The sequence below is a fragment of the Eucyclogobius newberryi genome, unplaced genomic scaffold (assembly GCF_026437365.1).
Source record: "Eucyclogobius newberryi isolate DKJ021-1_F unplaced genomic scaffold, fEucNew1.0.hap1 SCAF_13, whole genome shotgun sequence".
Lineage (NCBI taxonomy): Eukaryota > Metazoa > Chordata > Actinopteri > Gobiiformes > Gobiidae > Eucyclogobius > Eucyclogobius newberryi.
Window position 1 is genome coordinate 9,959,900 of NW_027315757.1, and position 21,162 is coordinate 9,981,061.

The 21,162-nt window shown below is 37.9% G+C and overlaps 1 protein-coding gene, 1 long non-coding RNA gene and 3 other non-coding genes across 5 annotated transcripts; 4 read left to right on the forward strand and 1 right to left on the reverse strand.

Moving 5' to 3' along the window:
* The first annotated feature begins 3,329 nt into the window (after positions 1-3,329).
* On the forward strand, positions 3,330-4,334 carry LOC140357587 (uncharacterized). The gene is made up of 5 exons (XR_011926641.1): positions 3,330-3,417; positions 3,579-3,631; positions 3,798-3,870; positions 4,053-4,085; positions 4,249-4,334. It is a non-coding gene; the product is annotated as an uncharacterized lncRNA (long non-coding RNA).
* Positions 3,667-3,737, forward strand: LOC140358853 (small nucleolar RNA R38). Its single transcript, XR_011926736.1, has one exon. It is a non-coding gene; the product is annotated as a small nucleolar RNA R38 (small nucleolar RNA).
* On the forward strand, positions 3,914-3,985 carry LOC140358854 (small nucleolar RNA SNORD49). The gene has a single exon (XR_011926737.1). It is a non-coding gene; the product is annotated as a small nucleolar RNA SNORD49 (small nucleolar RNA).
* LOC140358851 (small nucleolar RNA R38) lies at positions 4,114-4,186 on the forward strand. The gene has a single exon (XR_011926734.1). It is a non-coding gene; the product is annotated as a small nucleolar RNA R38 (small nucleolar RNA).
* A 30-nt stretch (positions 4,335-4,364) lies between the features above and the next one.
* LOC140357802 (fas-binding factor 1 homolog) lies at positions 4,365-20,935 on the reverse strand. The gene is made up of 29 exons (XM_072442314.1): positions 20,929-20,935; positions 19,820-19,867; positions 19,695-19,740; positions 19,541-19,610; positions 19,223-19,273; positions 19,031-19,157; positions 18,503-18,580; positions 17,436-17,552; positions 17,244-17,373; positions 16,462-16,595; positions 16,295-16,385; positions 14,679-15,122; positions 13,927-13,992; positions 13,775-13,845; positions 12,997-13,049; positions 12,828-12,911; positions 11,984-12,082; positions 11,768-11,868; positions 10,332-10,538; positions 10,117-10,224; positions 8,934-9,073; positions 7,823-7,941; positions 7,582-7,704; positions 6,745-6,921; positions 5,629-5,805; positions 5,052-5,189; positions 4,719-4,803; positions 4,506-4,630; positions 4,365-4,430 (listed from the first exon to the last, which is right to left on the reverse strand). The coding sequence occupies exons 1-29, from the start codon at positions 20,933-20,935 to the stop codon at positions 4,365-4,367; spliced, it is 3,282 nt and encodes a 1,093-aa protein (XP_072298415.1).
* Positions 20,936-21,162: the final 227 nt, after the last annotated feature.

Below are 21,162 nucleotides of genomic sequence, written 5' to 3' on the forward strand. Positions count from 1 at the left end.
TCCTTTCAGTCATATGCGCAGCTAAACAAAACAGTTTTTAGCTTAGATTTGAACATTGTCAGGGTAGAAGCCTGTCTCACATCTTCAGGAAGACTGTTCCAGATTTTAGCTGCATAAAACTGAAACGCAGATTCCCCATGTTTTGTCCTGACTCTGGGCACCAGCAGGAGGCCGGTCCCTGAGGTCCTCAGAGTCCGAGATGGTTCATATGGCACTAACATATCCAAGATGTACTTTGGTGCTAGGCCATGGAGAGACTTGTACACAAGCAGAGCTGCTTTAAAGTCTATTCTCTGAGCCACAGGGAGCCAGTGCAGAGACCTGAGAACAGGACTAATGTGATCATACTTCCTGGTTCTAGTCAGGACCCGAGCAGCAGCGTTCTGGATGTACTGCAGCTGTTTTACAACTCGTTTGGAGAGGCCAGTGAGCAGGCCGTTACAGTAGTCTAATCTACTGGAGACAAACGCATGGATAAGTCTCTCTAAATCTGGTTTTGACACTATATTTTTGATTTTGGCAATGTTTTTTAGATGGTAAAAAGCTGCTGATGTTATTGATTTGACGTGGCTATTAAAGTTCAAGTCTGAGTCCATTATTACCCCCAGATTTCTAATTTGGTTTGTAGGTTTTAGAGCGAGACTCTGGAGGTGACCGCTAACACTTTCTCTTTGTTTCTGTGGGCCAAAAACGATTATTTCAGTCTTGTCTGAGTTCAGCTGGAGAAAGTTGTTTTGCATCCACAAACTGATCTGTTGGATGCAGTGACAGAGTGAATCTACTGGTCCATATTCACCTGCCGATAGTGAAACATAGATCTGAGTGTCGTCTGCATAATTGTGATAGGACACATTTTCACTGCGTATCAACTGACCTAACGGCAGCATGTAGAGGTTGAACAGAACGGGACCCAGGACTGACCCTTGGGGCACTCCACAGGTCAGGGTCATGTGGTCTGAGACACAGCTACCAATTTCAACAAAGTACTTCCTGTCTTCCAGATAGGACCTTAACCAGTTTAGGGCAGTGCCAGTGATGCCCACCCAGTCCTCTAGTCTCTGTAAGAGGATCCCATGATCGACAGTGTCAAAAGCAGCACTCAGATCTAACAGAATTAAGACTGAGGCTTTGCCCGTGTCAGTGTTCAGGCGGATGTCATTTGTCACCTTGACAAGAGCAGTCTCAGTGCTGTGATGAGGTCTAAAACCTGACTGAAAAACATCAAATGAGTTGTTTATTAAGAGGAAATCTGTGAGCTGTTGGTAAACAACCTTTTCAAGGACTTTGCCCCAAAATGGCAGATTAGAGATGGGCCGGTAATGACTCAGTACTGCGGCATCAAGACTGCTCTTCTTTAGGAGAGGCTTTATGACCGCAGTTTTCAAAGACATTGGGAATGTTCCAGATTGAAGCGACATGTTAACTATGTGAGTGAATGGTGCTAACAAACTGTTCAGCACAGACTTTAGAAATCTGGTGGGTAACACATCAAGGCAGCATGTAGATGAACTCAGACTGGTGATGATCTCATGGACAATTTTGTCAGTTACTGGTGCAAAGTGAGTTAGCTCTAAGTGTCTTGGTGGTTTTAGGGTAATTTTTTGCATTGTGGGATTTATAGCATTTTTAATGCCCTGAACTTTGTCATTAAAGAATAATGCAAACTCATTACACTTGGATGTGGAAATGAGTTCTAACGGCAGCTGAGCTGGAGGGTTTGTTAATCTGTTTACTGTGGCAAACAGGACACGCGAGTTGTTACTGCAGCTTCCAATTATTTCAGAAAAATATCTTTCCCTAGTTCTACATAAGATTAGGTTGTACATGTTCAGCTTTTCTTTGTAAATCTCTTTTTAAACCTGGAGCTTTGACTTGCGCCATTTCCGTTCGGCCCTGCGGCACTCCCTTTTCTGTGCCCTGACCGAATCATCATTTCTCCACGGCGCCTTCTGCTTATTTTTAACCATTTTAGCCTTTATAGGGGCGATGGTGTCCAGAACATTCAAAACACTAGATGTAACAGAGTTCAACAAATCATTTACATTAGAACATGAGACATTTTCAAAGTTTATCATTTCCATAAACAGTGCACCTGTGCCATCACTTATGTGTCTCCTCTGAACAACTGCAGGACCAACCGGTGGTTTGGGAGAAACAGACAGGTCAAAGAAGACACAGAAATGATCAGACAGAGCAACATCGATCACATTAACATTTGAAATATTTACCCCCTTTGTAATTATGAGATCTAGAGTGTGTCCTTTGCTGTGGGTGGGGCCTCTCACATGCTGAGTAAGACTGAAGGTTTCAAGGACAGCATCAAGCTCTTTAGCGTTTCTGTCACAAATATTATCAACATGCACGTTGAAATCGCCTGTAATGACCAAACCATCAAAGTCTGTGCATATGACTGAAAGCATCTCAGTAAAATCATCAATAAAACTTTGGCAGTGCTGGGGAGGCTTGTATAAAACAATGAAGGGAATGGATGGAGACCGTTTTAGCTCCATTTTAAAGGATACATACTCAAATGATGAAAACACCCCAAAAGACAACCTGCGGGTAATTATTTCATCTCTAAAGACAGCACAGACTCCACCGCCTTTTTTGTTTTCTCGTGTTTCAGATTCAAACTTAAAGTTGGGTGGAGCAGATTCTATCAGAACTACATTTTCTGTGTTTTTGTCAAGCCATGTTTCAGTTAAAAACATAAAATCAAGATTATAAGAAGAAATAAAATTATTAATTAAGAGAGATTTGTTACATAAGGATCTGACATTTAGCACAGCAAGTTTCAGACTAGTTTCAGTGGGACTGGGCTTTATCTTTTCACAGGGAATATGAATCACATTTCTCAGATTGGGCCTGACTCGCATTTTGTTTTTCCATCTCTGTGATGATGTGACTACAGAAATAGCACTAGGGGGGGCTCTTTTTACATAGGGCCTCGGGTTGAAGAAGATTAAGCAACACATTTAAACCTGGCTCGGATTTATATGTTCCTACTATGTGCAATTTGGGAAAATTACGTATTTCTATTCTTACATTTTATGAAGGAAAATGTATGTTTCTTTCTTTCATCTGCCGGGTCTCACTTTAATCTTTAGGACAGTACTTACCATTATTGACACGGATTAAAATGCGCATAATTATTTCCTATTTGCATTCCCTTAAAAATCTTCAAAAGGCCATCTGAGTTAGCGTCACACCCACTCATGAATGTATTATATTATCTTGCACCCACTACGCAGTCACGTGGCCTGTGACGTCGCGCTGCTATAAAAACCTCTCGCGAGACTTGCACTGTCCTTCCTCTTTTCCCTCTCTCCTGTCTGCCAGAAGAATGCGGGTCCTGAAAGAGGAAAGCTTTTTAATGCATATTTATCTGAATATGGATTTATTCAAGCCACCGTGAAGGTAAGATTGGAGTTTAAAATGTGACAACGTTATGCAGCTTTGCTTGTGCAGTTGTACGTTACATGTAATCTTTTACTTAGCAGCTTAGCATAGCTGCGTGCTAACTATTCTACCACGTGCTTGAGATAAATGGGAGGTTAATAGTGTTCTTTCATTTACAGGTAATGAATCCTTGAAGATGCACTAGAGATGAAGGCTGAGGTTATGACATCAGGTACCACAGTTTATTCTCACTTATCCCTCAATTCTGGGCAGTTATGATGAGTTTGTTATCCCTGTCTGAAGTATTGTGTAGATACATCTGTTGAACTGAACTGCAGCATTGTAAACTGTACATGAGTTTCCTTTTTTAAACACATTCTAATCCAGTTTTCTTACAGATCAATAACTGGCTGTCCAAACCGTGTTGCTGCACATGTGGATTTCATTAAGGCACGGGAGTTACAGGAGAAGGTTTGTACTGTATTTTATTGAAACCCTCACTTCAAGTTGAATTGTCTGTGATGAAAGTGCTGCATAGGAAGTGCCGTCTGATGCGAAACTGACGATGGCAAAAGCTGTTCTGAGACAAAGTCAGGTGTTTAACTAAATAATATAAATGCGAAGTTGTAAACAGTTGGGTTTGTTTTTGCCAGGTGTTTGTGAACTCCAGAAGATCAGCTCTGCAGGTAATTGTCACATCATAATGTCTGTTCTTAGTGCCTGTGATGATAAAAGTTATCCCTGTCTTAATGTAAACGTGTGGAGATAATGGTAACCTGAGGCAATCTGAGTAGAGATCAGATGGTTATTTATTGTTTGGCAAAGTGTATAATTGTTTTTTGCTTTCAGAGAGATGAAAAGACTGGAGGAGAAAGACCTGAGCGTTCTGAGGAAGTGATATGAAGGCGATTGACCACAACTAACTTTGTACAAACTTTAATAAACTTTTAAACTGAATTGTCAATCTATGCGTATGATTTCTTCTTCAAACTCTCCAGAAAGACTTTCTCATCCTCGAGGCATTCACGATCCTGTCCAAAGTAGAAAAGGGTTAAGAGTAGTTGCTATCAGTATACTGGGGGAAATACTTTAGTTCAGCAACACACCTTTGCAGCAGTGTACTTCCACAGAGCTAAACTAGCCTGTAGAATCGTCGACTCAGAGTTGGCACCCACATTTGGCGTAATCAAGGTTGGCGCCAGCTTGGAGTTTGGCAGTAATGGCGTAAAGTCTACAATTTAAAGGCAATTCCACAGAAATGGGCTTGTTATAGTGCACGATGACGGAAAAACGGTAATGGAAATTTTAAAGCTATAAACCTGGCACTGGAGTTTCAACTTGAGACACGATGGGGAAAAGTTGTCTTGGCTGCTCCTTTTGCAAAGTGTTAAACTGCATTCTTTCCTGAAATACAGCAAACATTTACCAATTGGGGAAACTATGCGGTGGCTGGTGGAAATACTAATTAAATCTGGTTTGAATTTACCTCTTTGACCAATTTCCAGACATAAGCAATTGTATGACTGACCACAGCATTTACTTTTACCCACATTGTTTACTAAAGCCAAATTTCAGTCATTTTTACCCACTTCACTGTAGATTTATTTAACCAGATGAATGGATCTATAAGGCAAAGTGAGCGGCTGACACACCTGGAGGATTCTGTGTTCTTGTTGCCTCAGTTTCTCTGTTTGAGACTGGATATGTCCGAGTCTTGCCTCATGCTCGGCCTCCACGAGTCTGGCTTCATGTAGCGCCCGCTCCCCTTCTTCAAATTTATCAGCAGCGAGCTTTACCAAAACACAACATACAGTATTTAAAACAGTAGTGAAAGACTGCATTTATTTAGGTCAAAATTTACACTTCATCATGTTATTGGCTAAAAAAAATATTTGGGAGGACTTAAGCTCTTTGGTTCCTCGTATATAAATGGGGAACCTTATGTTAACCAGCATACTAAGTGTTATTATCGTTCATTACATGCTTATTAAAAATATTGTAGAATATTTAATTTAAGATTGAATGAACATTTATTTACATAGTGTTAACAGGGATTATCATACTGTCAATCACCGTCACAGAGGCATCCAAGTGCGCCTTCACTATTACGATATTAAATCTTTAATAACTTTGTGTGTGAAGTTTTTTACTTCCACAATATGGGCCTTAATGTCTAATATTGTGCTAGACCCAACCACATCAATTGCAGGGCCCAGCAGTGACTCGTACCTTGCTAAAAGCCTCCACTTCCTGGACTCTGGTCTTCAGTCTCAATGCGGTGGCGCTGATCCGTTCCTTCTCTCGCTCCAGCTCTTCCCTCAGTCGGTTCAAATTGTCCCTCTCCTGAGCGACAGCAAGCTCCTTTTGTTTCAACTCGGCAGTGCGAAGCTTCAGGTCAGCTTGCTCCTGCAAAAGGAACAGAACATTTTGAACAATGCATGTTAAATTGGTACAACCTTAAACCCACAGTGAAGTCAATTTGTTTGAAAAACTGAAAATTATTTGGTATGTAGAGCCAGTCCTACAATATTTGAAGTGCTTATTAGATGAGGGCCAGTGTTGGGAAGGAACTAATTACATATTCTGACAATATGTATTCAGAATACTCATTTTGAGTAATTGTTCCAATACAGTTACTCTTTGTTTTGGTGGTATCAAATGTCACTGAATTAATGAAAAAATTCTTATAGTGTGATTTTTCCTTCTCTAATTTGTGGCAACGGTTCTCTTATCTTAGAAATAGACGAATGACAAACAGGGAAATAAATAATGTGTTTTAATAATATAATGCAACTCAACTTAACTGAATGTGTTACAAAATACATTTGAAGTATTCTTCCATCACTGTTTAGGGCATAGTATAAATGAACAAATCACAAAGGTTTTGATTCAGGACTGGGTGGAATAATAATCAAAGTGAAGAGGAAAAAAGTAAAGTACCGTAACTTAAACGTTATTTGCAGACCTCGTTTTCAATTTGGCGGTAATTTATCAATTAAACATCACAGGATTAGTCACAGTGGTTTGGCTGCAAGATGAATTGCAATCAAATCAAAGTAATTTAAATGGTGGCAATTAGCAAATCCTGACTGCAATCTACTGTCCTTTTAAACATTTCCCCTCATAATTCAGCCCTACACTGCGGTCTTTAGAGTTTGGACAAATATTATCAAAGGTTTAAACGTGGTGCATGTCAAATATCTCAATGTAACAAAGGCCAATGTGTGAATTTATTTAATACCTCTAACATTGATTAAAAAAAAAAAACGTGAATGACTAAAATTGCCACTGTTTGCACCCTTTCTCGCTTTATTTGGTATTTGACCTTTTCAGAGTGAAGTGTACCTGTGCCATACTGATGATGGAGCCCTCCCTCTTCTCCAGCAGACTGCTCACTTCCCTCTCGGCCCTGTCATGTCTCTGCTTCTCCTGAGCGTGGAAGCCGGCCCACTCAGCTGCCAGTTTCCTCCTCTCCTCTGTACAGTGCTGCATCACCGACTTCTGCTCCTTCAACAGTGCACTCTGACACAAATAAAGAAGATTATGAATATCTTAAACTCAGATTTCACACACACCACATCAGAATTGAGGCTGAAGTGGGACTAAACTAGGACTAAATCAGGACTAGAACAGGACCAAACCAAGGCTACATCAGGACTGAAGTGGGACAAGAGTGAAGCAACATCATTAAATAGTGCTACTAGAATAACAGCTCAGTAAAAGTGTTATAGAATAGTAATAAAATAATAATATAATGAAAACTTCAATAGTTATAGTCAACAAATAAATAAGAGTAAATTCCCAAAATAGTTAAGAAATACTAAATAAAATGTTATCAAAAAAATTTAATAAGTTGAACATTTTAATATTAATAGGTAAAAAATAAGAAAAATGGTAATGAATAAAATAGTAAAGACAAAAATAAAATATTGTAAAGAAAAATTGAAAAAGAGTAAACAACGGTGTATTATTTTTTATTATTTTTAAAGAACCTGCCTTTGCTATTTTGAGCTAAAAAAGTCAGTAAAATAATAAAAATACAGAAACTTAAAAACTCTGAAATTAAAAAATAAGTGAGGCAAAATAGACAGAACAAGCAAAAATGTTAAGGCAAAAACGGAATGAATAATTAGAAGTAAAACTGAGAAATGGTAGACACATTTTTGTTTCCAGAGAACTCACCTTTGCTCTTTCAAGCTCCTCTCTCTCCATATTCATCTGCATGCTGTGGGAACGCCGCTCGTCTTCAAGGGCCCTTTGTGTCGACTCCGCTTTTGCCTGCTCCGATGTCACTTTCCAGCGCTCCTGACAACAGCCGTCAAAATACAGCATAAAGTTATCATCTTGTATCCGTGCGGCAGGAAGTTATTCTTGTGGTTACTAAAAATAGCTCGTATTCTTCAGGCATTTTTTAAGCAGTGACCTTCTCGAGCTGCCTCTGCTGTTCATTGATCTGAGTGTCCATCCTGGAGATGATTTCTTTGAGGTAAACCTTCTCGTCGGACATGGCTTTCTGCTGCTGTGCCAAGCGATCCTGCAGAACTACAAAAACAGGGATAAAAAAGAACCTTACATTTATAAAGCTGGGTTCTGCTGCTGTTCTCCTGCTCGATAAACCATCATCAATCACACTTCCACATTCATCAAGGAGAAGTGCTTTGCCAAATAGCACAACAATGGTAAAACCTGATTGATTTAGAGAAGGAGTTTGTTCATTTTGTTGGTAAATGCTCAGTCTTTCTTCAATGTATTATATTTGCAGACAAAAAGACAAAAGACAATGATCAAAAAAAAGAAAAACTACAAATGTCAAAAAAAAAAGTGGAGATGAATTAAAAGTGCCCAATGTAACTTTTCTGTTTGAAGTTGGATGTTTTTTGTTTAGTTTATTTGACACAGTAAAAAAAAAAATGTATGTAAAGAAACAACGGACCAAGAAACATTTAGACACTGAAAAAAAATAACTAAAAAGATTAAGTTGTGAAAAATAAATAAATATATACAGTACAGAAAAAAGATCCTATTCAGTTAGATATGTTTTGAGTGCTCCAATATACCTTGAAAACCGGCATCCTTACTCCCCTCGCCACAGATCTGACCTATAACTTGGCACCTGCTTGTCACCATGGAAATAAGACAAGTTTAATGCCGTCCTGTGTAACATTCCGTGGAGATAAGCAGCTAGAGGATCCCTAAAGATGTGATTGTTGTCAGTTGAAAGGATCACAAAATGTGTGGAGCACTTCCCCCAACGCATTATGGAACGTTTCAACCATTTTGGATCATAAGTTTGTATATTTCCTTCAAAAAAAACACAGAATCCCCCTTGCCCTCCATCAGAAATGAAAAAAAAAACGCGTGACCTCTGAACCACTCGCTGTGAACCCAACATCACTCACAACACAGTCTTTGTCGTGGAAAGCAGCGCAATAATACAATTTGGAGCAACCTTATCCCAAATACATGTGATTTTTGACCTGACCTATTTACACACCCCGTTGTCAGTGATATATGTGTGTGTGTGTGTGTCGTACTTCTAAGCTGCTCGTCCCTGTGCCGTGCTCCCTGCTCCAGGCCCTGGGCTGTGTTCTCATGTGTGCTCTCCACCCGACATGAAAGCTCCCCCAGACGAGACGAGAACTGCTCCATCTGTTCGATCACCGCACTCAGCGACCTGCCGGGCAAAGTGGATTCAAAAACGCATTAACAGGTGTCGCAGCGAGCAGGTGTACAGTAAGTAAGGTGCATCCATAGTTTATTGTTGCTAAAAGAGCGTTTCTTAGGAGTTGTGCGTACCCTCGCTTGTGTTTCAGTTACACTCTTGTCGTATCGTACATCTCGCACTTTAAAATTTAAACTCAGATTTTTTTTGATAGTGTTATGCTTTTTTCTGGCACCGACTAATAAACTATAACATACGTAGATCAATATTTTATGTTTTGTTCATTGTAAATGGCTTCATATTAGAAATGGGACAAATGACTTCCTGATTCTTGACTTCCTGAAACGTTTTTGGAACTTAATTTTAGGGCTGCAACTTGATTTGAACGCAAAATTACGGTAAATATCAGATTTTTACTTACTTTGACCCCTATGAAGTTAAGCTGACGCTGCTTGAGGTCGTCCTGATAGAGTATGTCACAGTTAAACTCGTTTTTTGAGTAAAAACACTTTAAGTACTCCTGTCCTGTGTCATTTTAATGTAATTCCTGCTTTGTGCTCGTCATAAAACATTCTCTCACTCATGGCATGTTTTGGAGTCTAGATAACGATTATTCAGTTACTAAATTAGATGACAATGATCTCAATAATTGATTAGTTGCGATTAATCGATAAAATAAAAATTTATTTGTATATAATGTGTATGACCTGGAGTTTATTTATTTTAATAATAATCGCAAGTGCAGGTCAGTGGGCGGAGATTGGGGGTTGATGAAAAAAACCCAAAATAACTCAAATACACATGAATCAATCAAAATAAAAACTGAGTAAAACTAACGATGAAGTGAAGATGAAGACAAAATATTACAATGTGGTTAAAATCTCATTAAAGTCGATTCCTTTAATGAATAATATATCATAAATTTGTACAGATTTAGAATGTACTTCTTATTCTGTTGTGGATCCGCAGTAGTTTTATTTGGTGTGTGTGTATTTCACCTTCATTGATCGACTAAAACTACAACAATGCTTACTGTGGGCTGCATTCTTTCCCACCTGGTCTCAGAAGTTGCACTCGTCACCGCATCAATCTCTTCATCCTTTAACTTCTTCAGTCGGTGAATCTGATCCTCGTGGTCCTTTTTCATCTCCAAGATTGACTTCCTTTATGAAAAAACCCCACAGTATATATACATAATTACTTTTTAACACTGCACCCCATACCATCATTTGCCCTAGATTCCCGACAGCATGGACAAGGTTTCATTTACCTTTGAAGCTCTCTCAGCCGCTCCACCTCGCGGTCTCGCTCTTGGTGGGCTTGCGCCAGTTTGCGTTGGTGCTGTGCCCTCAGCTCGGAGCGCTCCTGCTCGGTGGAACGTGTCAGCGCGTCCAGCCTCTCCATCCAGTCCTCGCACTCCTGTCGCAGCCGGGTCTCCCTCTGGGCAGCAGAATCCTCCAGCAGCTTCACACGGGCCCTGCACAAAGACAGAACGTAGCTAGAAGCATAAAGCATACGTGCTTTCAAAAAGACCTGGACGACACAAATGGGTATTATACTTTTGGAACATACTTTTGGCAGCTGGGAATAAGACCATTACAAAAAAATGGATGACACAAACTGCACCGATGACTAAGGACCGGACTGACCCCGTAACTGACATGCAGACAATAGAAAAAAAGCACTTATAGACTCAACTTAGAAGTGGACAAATTGAACAGAAACTGGACTGAATGGGACAACTACAACCCTACAAAATTTGTTTTTCTCTCTGGTCTTGTCTTTTGTATTTTATTTTATTTATTATTTTCTGATTATTATTATTATCATGTATATTTTTTGTCTGCTTTAATTTAATTTTATTAATTTTATTAATTTTATTAATTTTATTTATTTATTTTATTTATTTTATTTATTTTATTTATTTTATTTATTTTATTTATTTTATTTATTTTATTTATTTTATTTATTTTATTTATTTTATTTATTTTATTTATTTTATTTTATTTATTTTATTTATTTCATTAAACTGAAGATGAGGCGCTTTGATTTAATCCAATTAAAAGTCCTTCATTTTAGAGCAAGGGCAAGACTCCAGAGCAAAGTAAATATCAGATTTGTTTTACTGAAATGACCCAGATGCAGCTATGATGCGGCCGGAGGTCATCCTGCTGGAGTCTATTTACAGACAAAAAAGTTTGCAATAAACTCAAAAAGGGCTCTCTATGTTTCCTCAGTAGCACATAAGCACTTTACCTTTCACATGATATCGCTTTGTTTTTTAATTAGTCTAGTTTGTGTCTTCTGATGTTATGTCCCCAGCAACTATATAGGACTCTTTATTTTGTATTTAAACTCTAATGGTATTCCTGGTTCAGATTGAAATGCCTTTTTTCAACCAGTAAGAGCACATCTCCTTTAAAGCTCAATGCTTTTTGGGCCTTCTGAATCCTAACTGCATAACAGAACTGTGAATATAATATGTTTTTTTTTTTTTTTTAATAAAAAGATGTGATGATATCTGAATAATTACAAAGAGCCTCATAATGTTATAAATATGGTGCTTAGTCTGAACAGAAAGCCCTTTTGTGCAATATACTTAAGAGGCGAAACTATACAACTCTATTCCCTGTTTTATTACTGCAGCAAAGTTATACATTTCAGGGCTCAGTCTATAAAAGTATGAAATATGAAACATCATCTTACTTGTGAGCATTCTCCACGAGCTCCATGTCCTGCTTATGCCTCAGCTGAATATTCTCCAGCAGCAGTTGGCTCTGGTCCCGCTCCATCTGCAGAGTCTTCATCTGTACAACACACAGTTCAAGGAGTGAGTGCCACGACAGGCCCAGGGTGACCCAGGGTGACCCAGGGTGACCCAGGGTGACCCCGTGCATACCGCGGAGAGGGGGGCTGACCCACCTGTCCCTCCAACTGAAGAACGCGGCCCTGAAAAGACTGATGATCCACGAACCCCGCAGGCACGTGACCCCCCAGGCCCAGCAGAGGAGGCTGCGTCACCTGCACACAACACTTGTTAAAACACTAGATAAAGTGTGACAAAAGCTTATTAAGGCGTTGTTCCGATTAACGTGGAACCTGGCCAAGCAGCGCCACCTGCTTGTCGCCATGGCAATAGATAGAATGCTTTTAATACCCTTCTGTGGAACATTCTCTGCAAAGCCATTACAAATCTCTATAGGGACAAGTAAGTGGTGTGTTTGAAATAAATAGTAGAACATATTCAGTGGTATTCATCTGGACACTGTTATTACAGCCAAGAGTCATTCTCAATCTGTGGATCGAGTCTGTGAACTCAGAGGTTTATTCTACTCTGAGGAGGCCCCGCCCACACTTTAAGTTCCACCTGGAACTAATATTCCTTGTTACCCCAACAGGCCTGTCATGGGCTATTGTAGTCCTATTGTCCCGTGGCTGCAGCTCCATCATCACAGAGTATCCATTAGCATCAGAACGGCCCGGTCTGATGCCGATCCATGGCTTCACAATGCTGCTATGCACTGCCAGAAGATTGCACTTTAAGCCTGTTTAGAGAGGGATTCTATTTTTTTGAACTTGTTCTGTTTTGTTACAGTCTTTTGTGCAGTGGCTGGTTAGTCTTTTCAGTTAGTAACAAATCAATGCTCTAACTCTTATTCATAACCGCTTTACTAAGTAGTTATTAAGCCTGTATCACTTTGTTAAGTATGAATTAAGACTTTGTTCTTGCTTTATTAAGGCTGATAAAGGCGAGTGGAATTCTAACCTGTTGTTGCTGCTGCTGTTGTTGTTGTAGTTGCTGCTGTTGTTGCTGTAGTAGCATCTGCAGATTGTCAGATGAAAGAATGAGCTGTAACAAAAAACAACACAAATATTAAAACTATAAATAATAATAAAAAAAAACTCCTGTACAACAGACTGTCTCAGTACTTTACCTGCTGCTGGATTGGAGTTGGTGTGCTTTGGAATTCTTTCATTGATCTGTCACCTAAAGTCACAAGAACAAAGTGATTATTTACCTCCCCAGAGCAGACTAAAGCAGTATTTGTCAGTGTTGGGTGATGCAGTGACAAGGCCAGAAACGAATGAGACTGAAATGAATTGGACTGGTGCATTTCTGGTGACAGAGACTGAAAAACTGACCATAAATACTTACAGGTTCATAAGTAAATTGAATATACAGTATAAAGTACATGCAAGTAGTAAAGAATTAAATATTTCAAACTCTATTGCAATGTCAAGGAAAAAGCAAAAACAACACAGTATTTCATTTAAAACAACAGATATTATTCTTTTTGGAGGTATTTGGAACTAAACTATAATAAGAACTTCCATATTTTAATGTTGTTCATTGTAAACAGAAATAATGATCAAAATGACATAATAATAATAAATAATATAAATGTTTACTTTTTATTGTTAATAAAATGGCTATGTGCAATTTTTTTAAAACTCTGAATTTTTGGAATAATAGCAAGTGTAAAAAAGTGGGCGGAGATAAGGGGGAGGTGAAAACAGACATTTTCTGAGCACGCTAACCTGAAATACAGGATAATACAAGATAAACAGCGCATATTTAATTTTTCATGTGGTTCTTAGTATCCTGGAATGGATTTTTGACAACCCTAAAAAGAAGTGCACATAAACATAATAATAATAAACTGTTGTAGTATATTGTGAACGTAGTAATCAGTCGAACGTTTGTAGACTTACTCTGCTTTGTAGTCTCGTCTCTAATCGGAGTGGAGTGAGCCGCGGGGCCCGATTCGCCGGGAGACGTTCTACTGTAGAACATGAAAGGAGAAGACGACATCAAACCCTGCGTTTTGTCACTTTCACTATCCTAACAGCAGCTTCTGTCGCACCTGAGCTCCCTGAGCGACGGAGCCGAGTCGTCTCTGATCCTGGGAGCGTGTGAAGTCACCTGTTTACTGTAAAAGAGAAGGAAAACTGTAGGACGCTCCAGTTGTCACGATGCGAAAGAAAAAGCTCAATTCTTAGTGATAAAGCTGCGACAATCGACAATTGTGACTATAAAAACATTGTATTTTGATCATCGTAATTTGTATTTCCAATTTCCATCAATAATATTCTCTATCAAAAAGCCTTTATTTTGTTGATAATGTATTTAAATTTTAATATACAAGAGAAATAATAGTACAATTTGCTGACTAGTCGACTACTAAATGAATTGTAAGTTGCAGCCCTATTTAATAACAATTTTGATACAATCACGTCAGTTTTTTTTTTTTTAATCATCAAATTTAATTTTTAACACAAAATAAGTGTAGTTTCTTAAATACAATCATGCAGCCTTAAAAAGTAGACTGAAGAAATTGTACGATTAACTGCCTGAATGCTGATTTATTAAGAAAGACCAAACTAAATCTGGTATTCCAAAAAAAAAAAATCCACAAAAATGAGAATAAAACCCTAAATATCTACAAAAATAATTTAACATTGTCCACATTGAGATTTTGTCACTTCTACATTTACAGTGGGAAGAGTAACTAAATGTTTAACTCACGTTAAAGCACCGTTACAACATAAAATACTGTACATTTTTGACATTTAGTTTCAATAATTTGCTCTCAGCAGTGTTTGGGTTTATAGTTACCTTAGATCTGCTTTCACATCTAACTTCTCCATAACTTCCAAACTATCCTCTTGCCTTGTCATTTGTGTTTTTGCCTCGTGTCTGGCCCCGGACAGAGCTCTTTTCCTGCACAGCGCCCCCGACAGCCAGTCATCCTCCTCATTCCGCTCCTGGCTAACGGAGACCTCAGACTTGGCCGGTTTGACAAGTCCTTTATGGGCCGGTGATTGAGTATCTGCGGCCGATTTGACGGGGCCGGGAACGGACGCTCTTCTTTCTAATGGAGCGCCCGAAGCTGGATTGGAAGACACATTTTCTGTCTCGCTCTTGTGGTCGTTGCGGTCCTGCACGAGGCCGTCGTCCGTTTTAAGGCCGAGCCATTCGGCGGACGGGCGCTGCCTGGTCGGGGTGGTGGGTTTGGTTTTCTTGTCTAAAGTGGAAACGCTCACGTCCTCGGTAGAAAACCTGAGAAAAAGCAACATTGCAGATTTATTTTGGAAACTGCTGCGTAGAGTTATGCATGATTTGGATTAGATTTGAGATGTTTTTAAGTGTAAATCAGAATTCAGTTCCACATTGTACATTTTAACTGCACTTAATCAAGAATGCTTTTCAGAACATGTTTGTAGAGGTCGAAACTTGGGATAGAACGATATATATAGAGCCAACATTTGCATTAATTATCGGCCAGTGCGTAAGATTTCGATTTTTAATTCCATAAATATGAAGTGTCTGTGTCTTTAGATACAAGATAAACATGTTCAAATCCAATGTAGCTGAGAAGGAGGATTTACAGACAGTAGGGATTATTTGGTTAATTAATAATTGTGATTATTCAAGTTACAATATATTAGAAAAAAATAATACATGTGACAATTTAGAAGCAAAATTAGTATTTTTGGTTCAATATATAGCCCACAAAATAGACCTAAATGTAAAGAACTTTATTTTATCAGGCTGTTTTTGTCACATTAAACTTAATTTGTCTTTCAGAAAGTTCAATTGTGTAAATCACAAACTTGAGGAACAGTAACATGTTACACCACTGGAATTAAAGAAAATGAAAGATTTCACTGTCGTTTTGTCACAATCAATAATCGTGAGAAATCGTCAAATCGACACGTTTTTTCTGACAATAGTCGCAACACTAAAATGTGACCGTTATCCATTCCTTTTATTCCTGCGGGTGTTGGTTAATCTGCTTCTCGATTAGTGACCACTGACCGTTTCATTGTTTGATTCTCTCACTTTCTGTTGATTTAAAGCAAACATTTTGAGAAGCCCTGCGAGGCCACGCACAGGCCCAGTTGTGATTGTCTCTTTTAAAACAGTGAGAGGCTCCAGCACAGGCTAATATTTAGTTTGGGCCATCCAACTGCTTAAAGAATATGCGTAAAAGCTTTATTCAAACACGTCAGAGTGAAGATGACACTGCACAAAACATGACTGCACCGGTTTCTCATCTAGGTTTGTGGATGAGTCTGTAGTCAATTCAATGCGGCCCTCCAAACAAAATTGATCTCTAGTCCAAACACTGGTTATGTTTTTGCAACCATTAGAATTTCCATTAATTGTGCAGCCCTGTTTAGACGTAATGCAAGTGTTTCATTCATTTATACAGAAAAGAACGTGCGTACCTCACAGACTGCCTTCGGGACTGGCGGCCCTCAGGCGTGGACACGACCGTGGGCTGATACGATCCAAACGTCAGGTCGTCATCTTGCTTTTCTGATCATTTATAGGAATAGAAAAAGAATTTGCTTTAACTGTACGTAACGGACAGCGCTAAACTCCGCCGCGTTACCTTTGAGCGCGGTGCTTTTGTCCGGTTGCTGTTCCTTCTTTTCGCCTGTAGGGGGGCGTTCCAGGAGATGAGGCGAGGTCAAGCTCTGCAGAATGTCATCGACCTTGGTGCGAGCTCTCTGGGGCTGGTCAGACCTGCTGGAGCAAGAAATGTGAATTGACGTATGAAGAGATGCACGACGGCTATTATGAAATCAACACAGAATTCAAAGCAAAATGTAAAGCTTTCATTTTCATATTTGTGAACTAAATATAATTGTATGGCTGATTAAAGTGGCACTATGTTACAGCTTTGCCTGGAATGTTCCGCAGTATACCCTTAAAATGATTAATCTTGATTTATTTAACTTTTATACGTTTTATTACTAGAAAATACCTTGAAAAACATGCATTATTGCTTTGAGTGTGTTGCCTCTCCACAGATCTGACCAGTAACTTAACCTTTCATTCCAGACAAAGCATTAACAGACCCTCTAGTAGAAAAGTTACGTGATTGTTTTTTGCAAATTAGCATTGCACAAACAAAATAATCAGTCTTTATTGAAAAAAATATAGCCATAAATTCATAAAATAACCAGAAAACACCAGGATTAGCTATTTTAGACCTCAGCAAACGTGTTCTGAACTATAAGGGACTTGTTAGTTAAAGTTTAAGTTGAGTTAGTGCTCTTGGGCGTATTTAAAATGTGCAATGTGAACCGATATGTAAAGAGAAATCCAAAACGAATTGTAACATTGGTCACAAAAACGGTTACGACAGTGAGAGAATAAACTAGACGTTACCTTTCCTTGCCGTCCCATAGCGGCGCATCTTTTTTCTGAGCTCTATTTTGATCATTGTCAAATCCCAAAGCGTCCATTAAATCATCCTTGCTGTCATCAAACGTGAGGTCAGAGCGTTTCTTTGTTGTGGCTAGAAGACACACATTATTACTATACTATCTATGCATATTTCGCATTATTAATTACAAAGACAGAAATGTAGTTTACTTTTGAGGATTGGCGACACAGGAGAAGGCACAGACTTTTCCACAGCCTTGGTTTTTGACTTGGGTTCGTCAGGAAGCAAGTCATCGAGCGGGTCATCTACATCTGCAATGATATAAACGATAATACCACATCCCACATTCTACATATTTGGATGTGAAATATGCAAGTTGAGCAGTTTATGCAACAAAAACACAAGATTACGTGTCCTTTTTGCTATTGCTACTAAACCTTTAATGGGATTAGCTTGATAACCAGACTACCGTATATTTTTGCAGTCCTTTAGACTAGAAATATTCGGAAAAGTCAAATGTCAAATTACCTAAAAATTAGAATAAAATTTATAGAAAAATATTTTTAAGAAATATTTTTCTATAAATTGTATTTTAATTTTACTTTACTTTTTCGCTGCTTTTAAAAAATAAATAAATATTCAGAACAACATACATAATATTGTTATTTTGCATGTCTTCAAATGTACTATTATAATTTTATCTTACCGTATTTTCCACACTATAGGGCGCAGTGGATTATAAGGCGCACTGTCAATGAATGGTCGATTTTCTATAATTTTTCACATATAAGACGCACCGAACTATAAGGCGCAATAAGCGAAACCAAACGTGTACCACACAAAACCGCTTCGAGGTCAGTCAGCACAACCAGAATTAATCTATATATAAGACGCACTGGATAATAAGAGGCTTTTAAGTGTGCCTTATAGTGCGGTAATTACGGTAAATTATTCATCGCTCACCTCAAATTTCTACTACTAATCAGGGGTGGAAAGTAGCTAATAAAAATGTGTTACTCTAAATGAGCTTTTCTTTTTTAAAGGAGATTTTCTACCTTTACTTTACCACTGTTACAAACTACACTAACAACACAACAAATCCTATATAAAACCTTCTGTGTGTATTTGTCTTGCTTTACCTTGCCCTCCATCATCATCATCCTCATCATTATCTGAGTTCACATGAGGTAGAAACGAGAAGAGCAAAACATCTAGGAGACAAGTACGTCGAAATAGTTAGAACATGCAAAAGTGAGCTTACCAGAAAAGGTAAAGTTTTTGTAGTTTCGTCCAGACGACGGCGCAGAGTTCGACTTTTTCTGACCGATGGAGGATTTATCTGCGTGGAATGAAAAATAAACAATTTAATGGAATAAAACGCTATAAAGAGGCCTCGTCACAAAAAGTAAGTGTTAAAGACTAAAGAAAGATGCTTTTTAACTTAATAACAAGATATGCCCACTAAAACACAATTGTATAGCAGGTTAGTGGCAATAATTAGATAATTAAATCAACACCGACTGTGAAGGTAGAGCAAAAATATAAGGCTATTATGTACATAAATTATGTACATGAATTTTAGAAATAAATATATAAAAACATTAACTACTTATTACTATTATGTACAATAAGTGGCTATGACTACGGTTATATACACAGTGAACAGCAGGTTTCCATGAATTGTAGCAAAAATAAATCACATTATGTTCCAGTTTTGGACATATTACTACAGATGGCATTAAACTAATTATCATGTCTAATTAAATGAAATATGTAGCAACACTGTTACCTCCTCCTGCTTTGTCGTTATTCTCTAGTGTAGTGGCACTCTTCTTTGGCCCGTCTTTACCATTCGACTTTGCCGGAGCAGAACTTCGGTTCATCTTAAATAGATCATCGTCCATATCATCAATGCCCTGTGCAGTGGAAAAATATGTTTTGTTTTTTTGCATTGTTTTTATGTTTGAATTGTGGACGTTACCTTCATGTTCTTCAAGATCTCATTAGGATCTACTTCGGAAACATCGGAGTTCTACGATTGACAGAACATATTATGAAGATTAGCACAGTTACACAGTTTATTCAATTTGATGAAGTAATACTAATACAATCAATTTAAAAATGGTATACTAAAATAAATAAATGTAACCCTGCGAATAGGAGCGTTTGTTCTGCCTCGAGCAAAGGCAATTGTCTAAACATTAGGCCGAGCATAGTTTTAAGAAATGCTAATAATGAAGATTTTAAAAGTTTGTGCCGTTTATTTTATGTATTTCTTCACACGTTGCAGCCCACATACCTCACTGTCGGCACCGTCCTGCTTTACCTCCTCTGCAAGCATGCTAAATATGTTATCAGCCGCAGATGAGCTGGAGATACACAGAAATTGCTCATTTAACATTTACTGTACGATTCCAAACATGATATTTTACATTCTGTCAAATGCCACTTACCGATTGGTGGGTAAATTGTGATTCGAGTTCGTTTTGGCAGGTTGTTCTTGTAATTCAAGTACAAAAAATGAGTAAGTTCACAGCATAAACAGAAATTGATATATAGGTTGCATGAATTAACTTACTTTTATCATCCAATAAGCTATCAAGCAAATCGTCATTGTCAAATAAAGCTGTGGGTAGAACAGAAGATATTATTTAAAGTATTTTTGTTCTATGTTACTTTTCTACATTCATTGCTTTTTAGCCATCAACGGCCATTTTAGTAGTTACCTATAGTCGACTATTCTGACAATTACCTGTTATTTTATAAAGCTGGGGATTATGTGGTCACACATCACTATAATTTTCAGCTAGAAGTTCAACCAATGGAAGTTTTAAGATGCTAAAAACTTAGTGTTCATTAAAATGTATAATAACTAGGGCTGTAACTATATCAAAATTTTGTGTTACGATTGTGGGAAAAAACACCACAATTTAACAATTATTCATGATTATTGAGATCATAATTTAACAACTAAATCTTAATCCCAATGTCTAACATGTTATTAATCTTCAAATTTGTGACTATCTGTACAAAATTGAACTTTATGAATGACAAAAACAGCCAGATAAAAAAGTGCTTTACGTTTAGATTAATTTATTGAAGTACAGATTTAATTAAAATGACTAAATTTGACTTCTAAAATCTGTGACGATTATTTTTGATTGATCTAAATAATCAGGATTATCTTGTGACTGAAGGCTTCTAGAGAGATAAATATAAAGTGTATATTGGTGAAAATCAGAAATGGTCTATTATTATTTTTATTTGGCATTTTATATAATAATGCTGTAGTCTTTATGATAAAGTGTGTTATAGAGTTTTTGTAGTCCAAATAATGATTATGATTATTCTCAGAGTCAACCAGTCGTGATGATTTTGATTAATCGTTTCAGCCCTACATGTTAGAAAAGTGCAACAAATCTTTATTCAGTTAGAGGTGTTTTTATTGCTGAAAATGACATTCCAATCAAAACAATGACATCTACGTTCAGCATGGAGAAAACTTACAGTGGACTTTTCACCGAAAAGTGCATCTTTAAAACAAATGGTAAAATATTTCTCAAGAAAAAGAAAACTTACTTTGCAACTTTCCTTTGGCTTTGTTTGCCTATAATCAAACAACACATTTTACCACTCAGTACGTGTAAAAGTACAATAAAATGGCATTGAATAACAGGTTAAAAATACTTACCATTTTCGCGTTAAATGCAGTGCCAAGATTTGCGCGCTGCTGCTAGCTAGTGCTAACGCTAGCTAAATCTCATTAGGCGTCCCCGGTTTCCATGGGTAACCGCACAGCTACACCGCAGGCTGCTCATCATAGCACACAACACACCGACCGACAGCAGAAACAGAAAATACCATTATAACCATTTTAACGTACGTGTGTACGTAGCAAAAAATGTTCATAGATGATCTTAA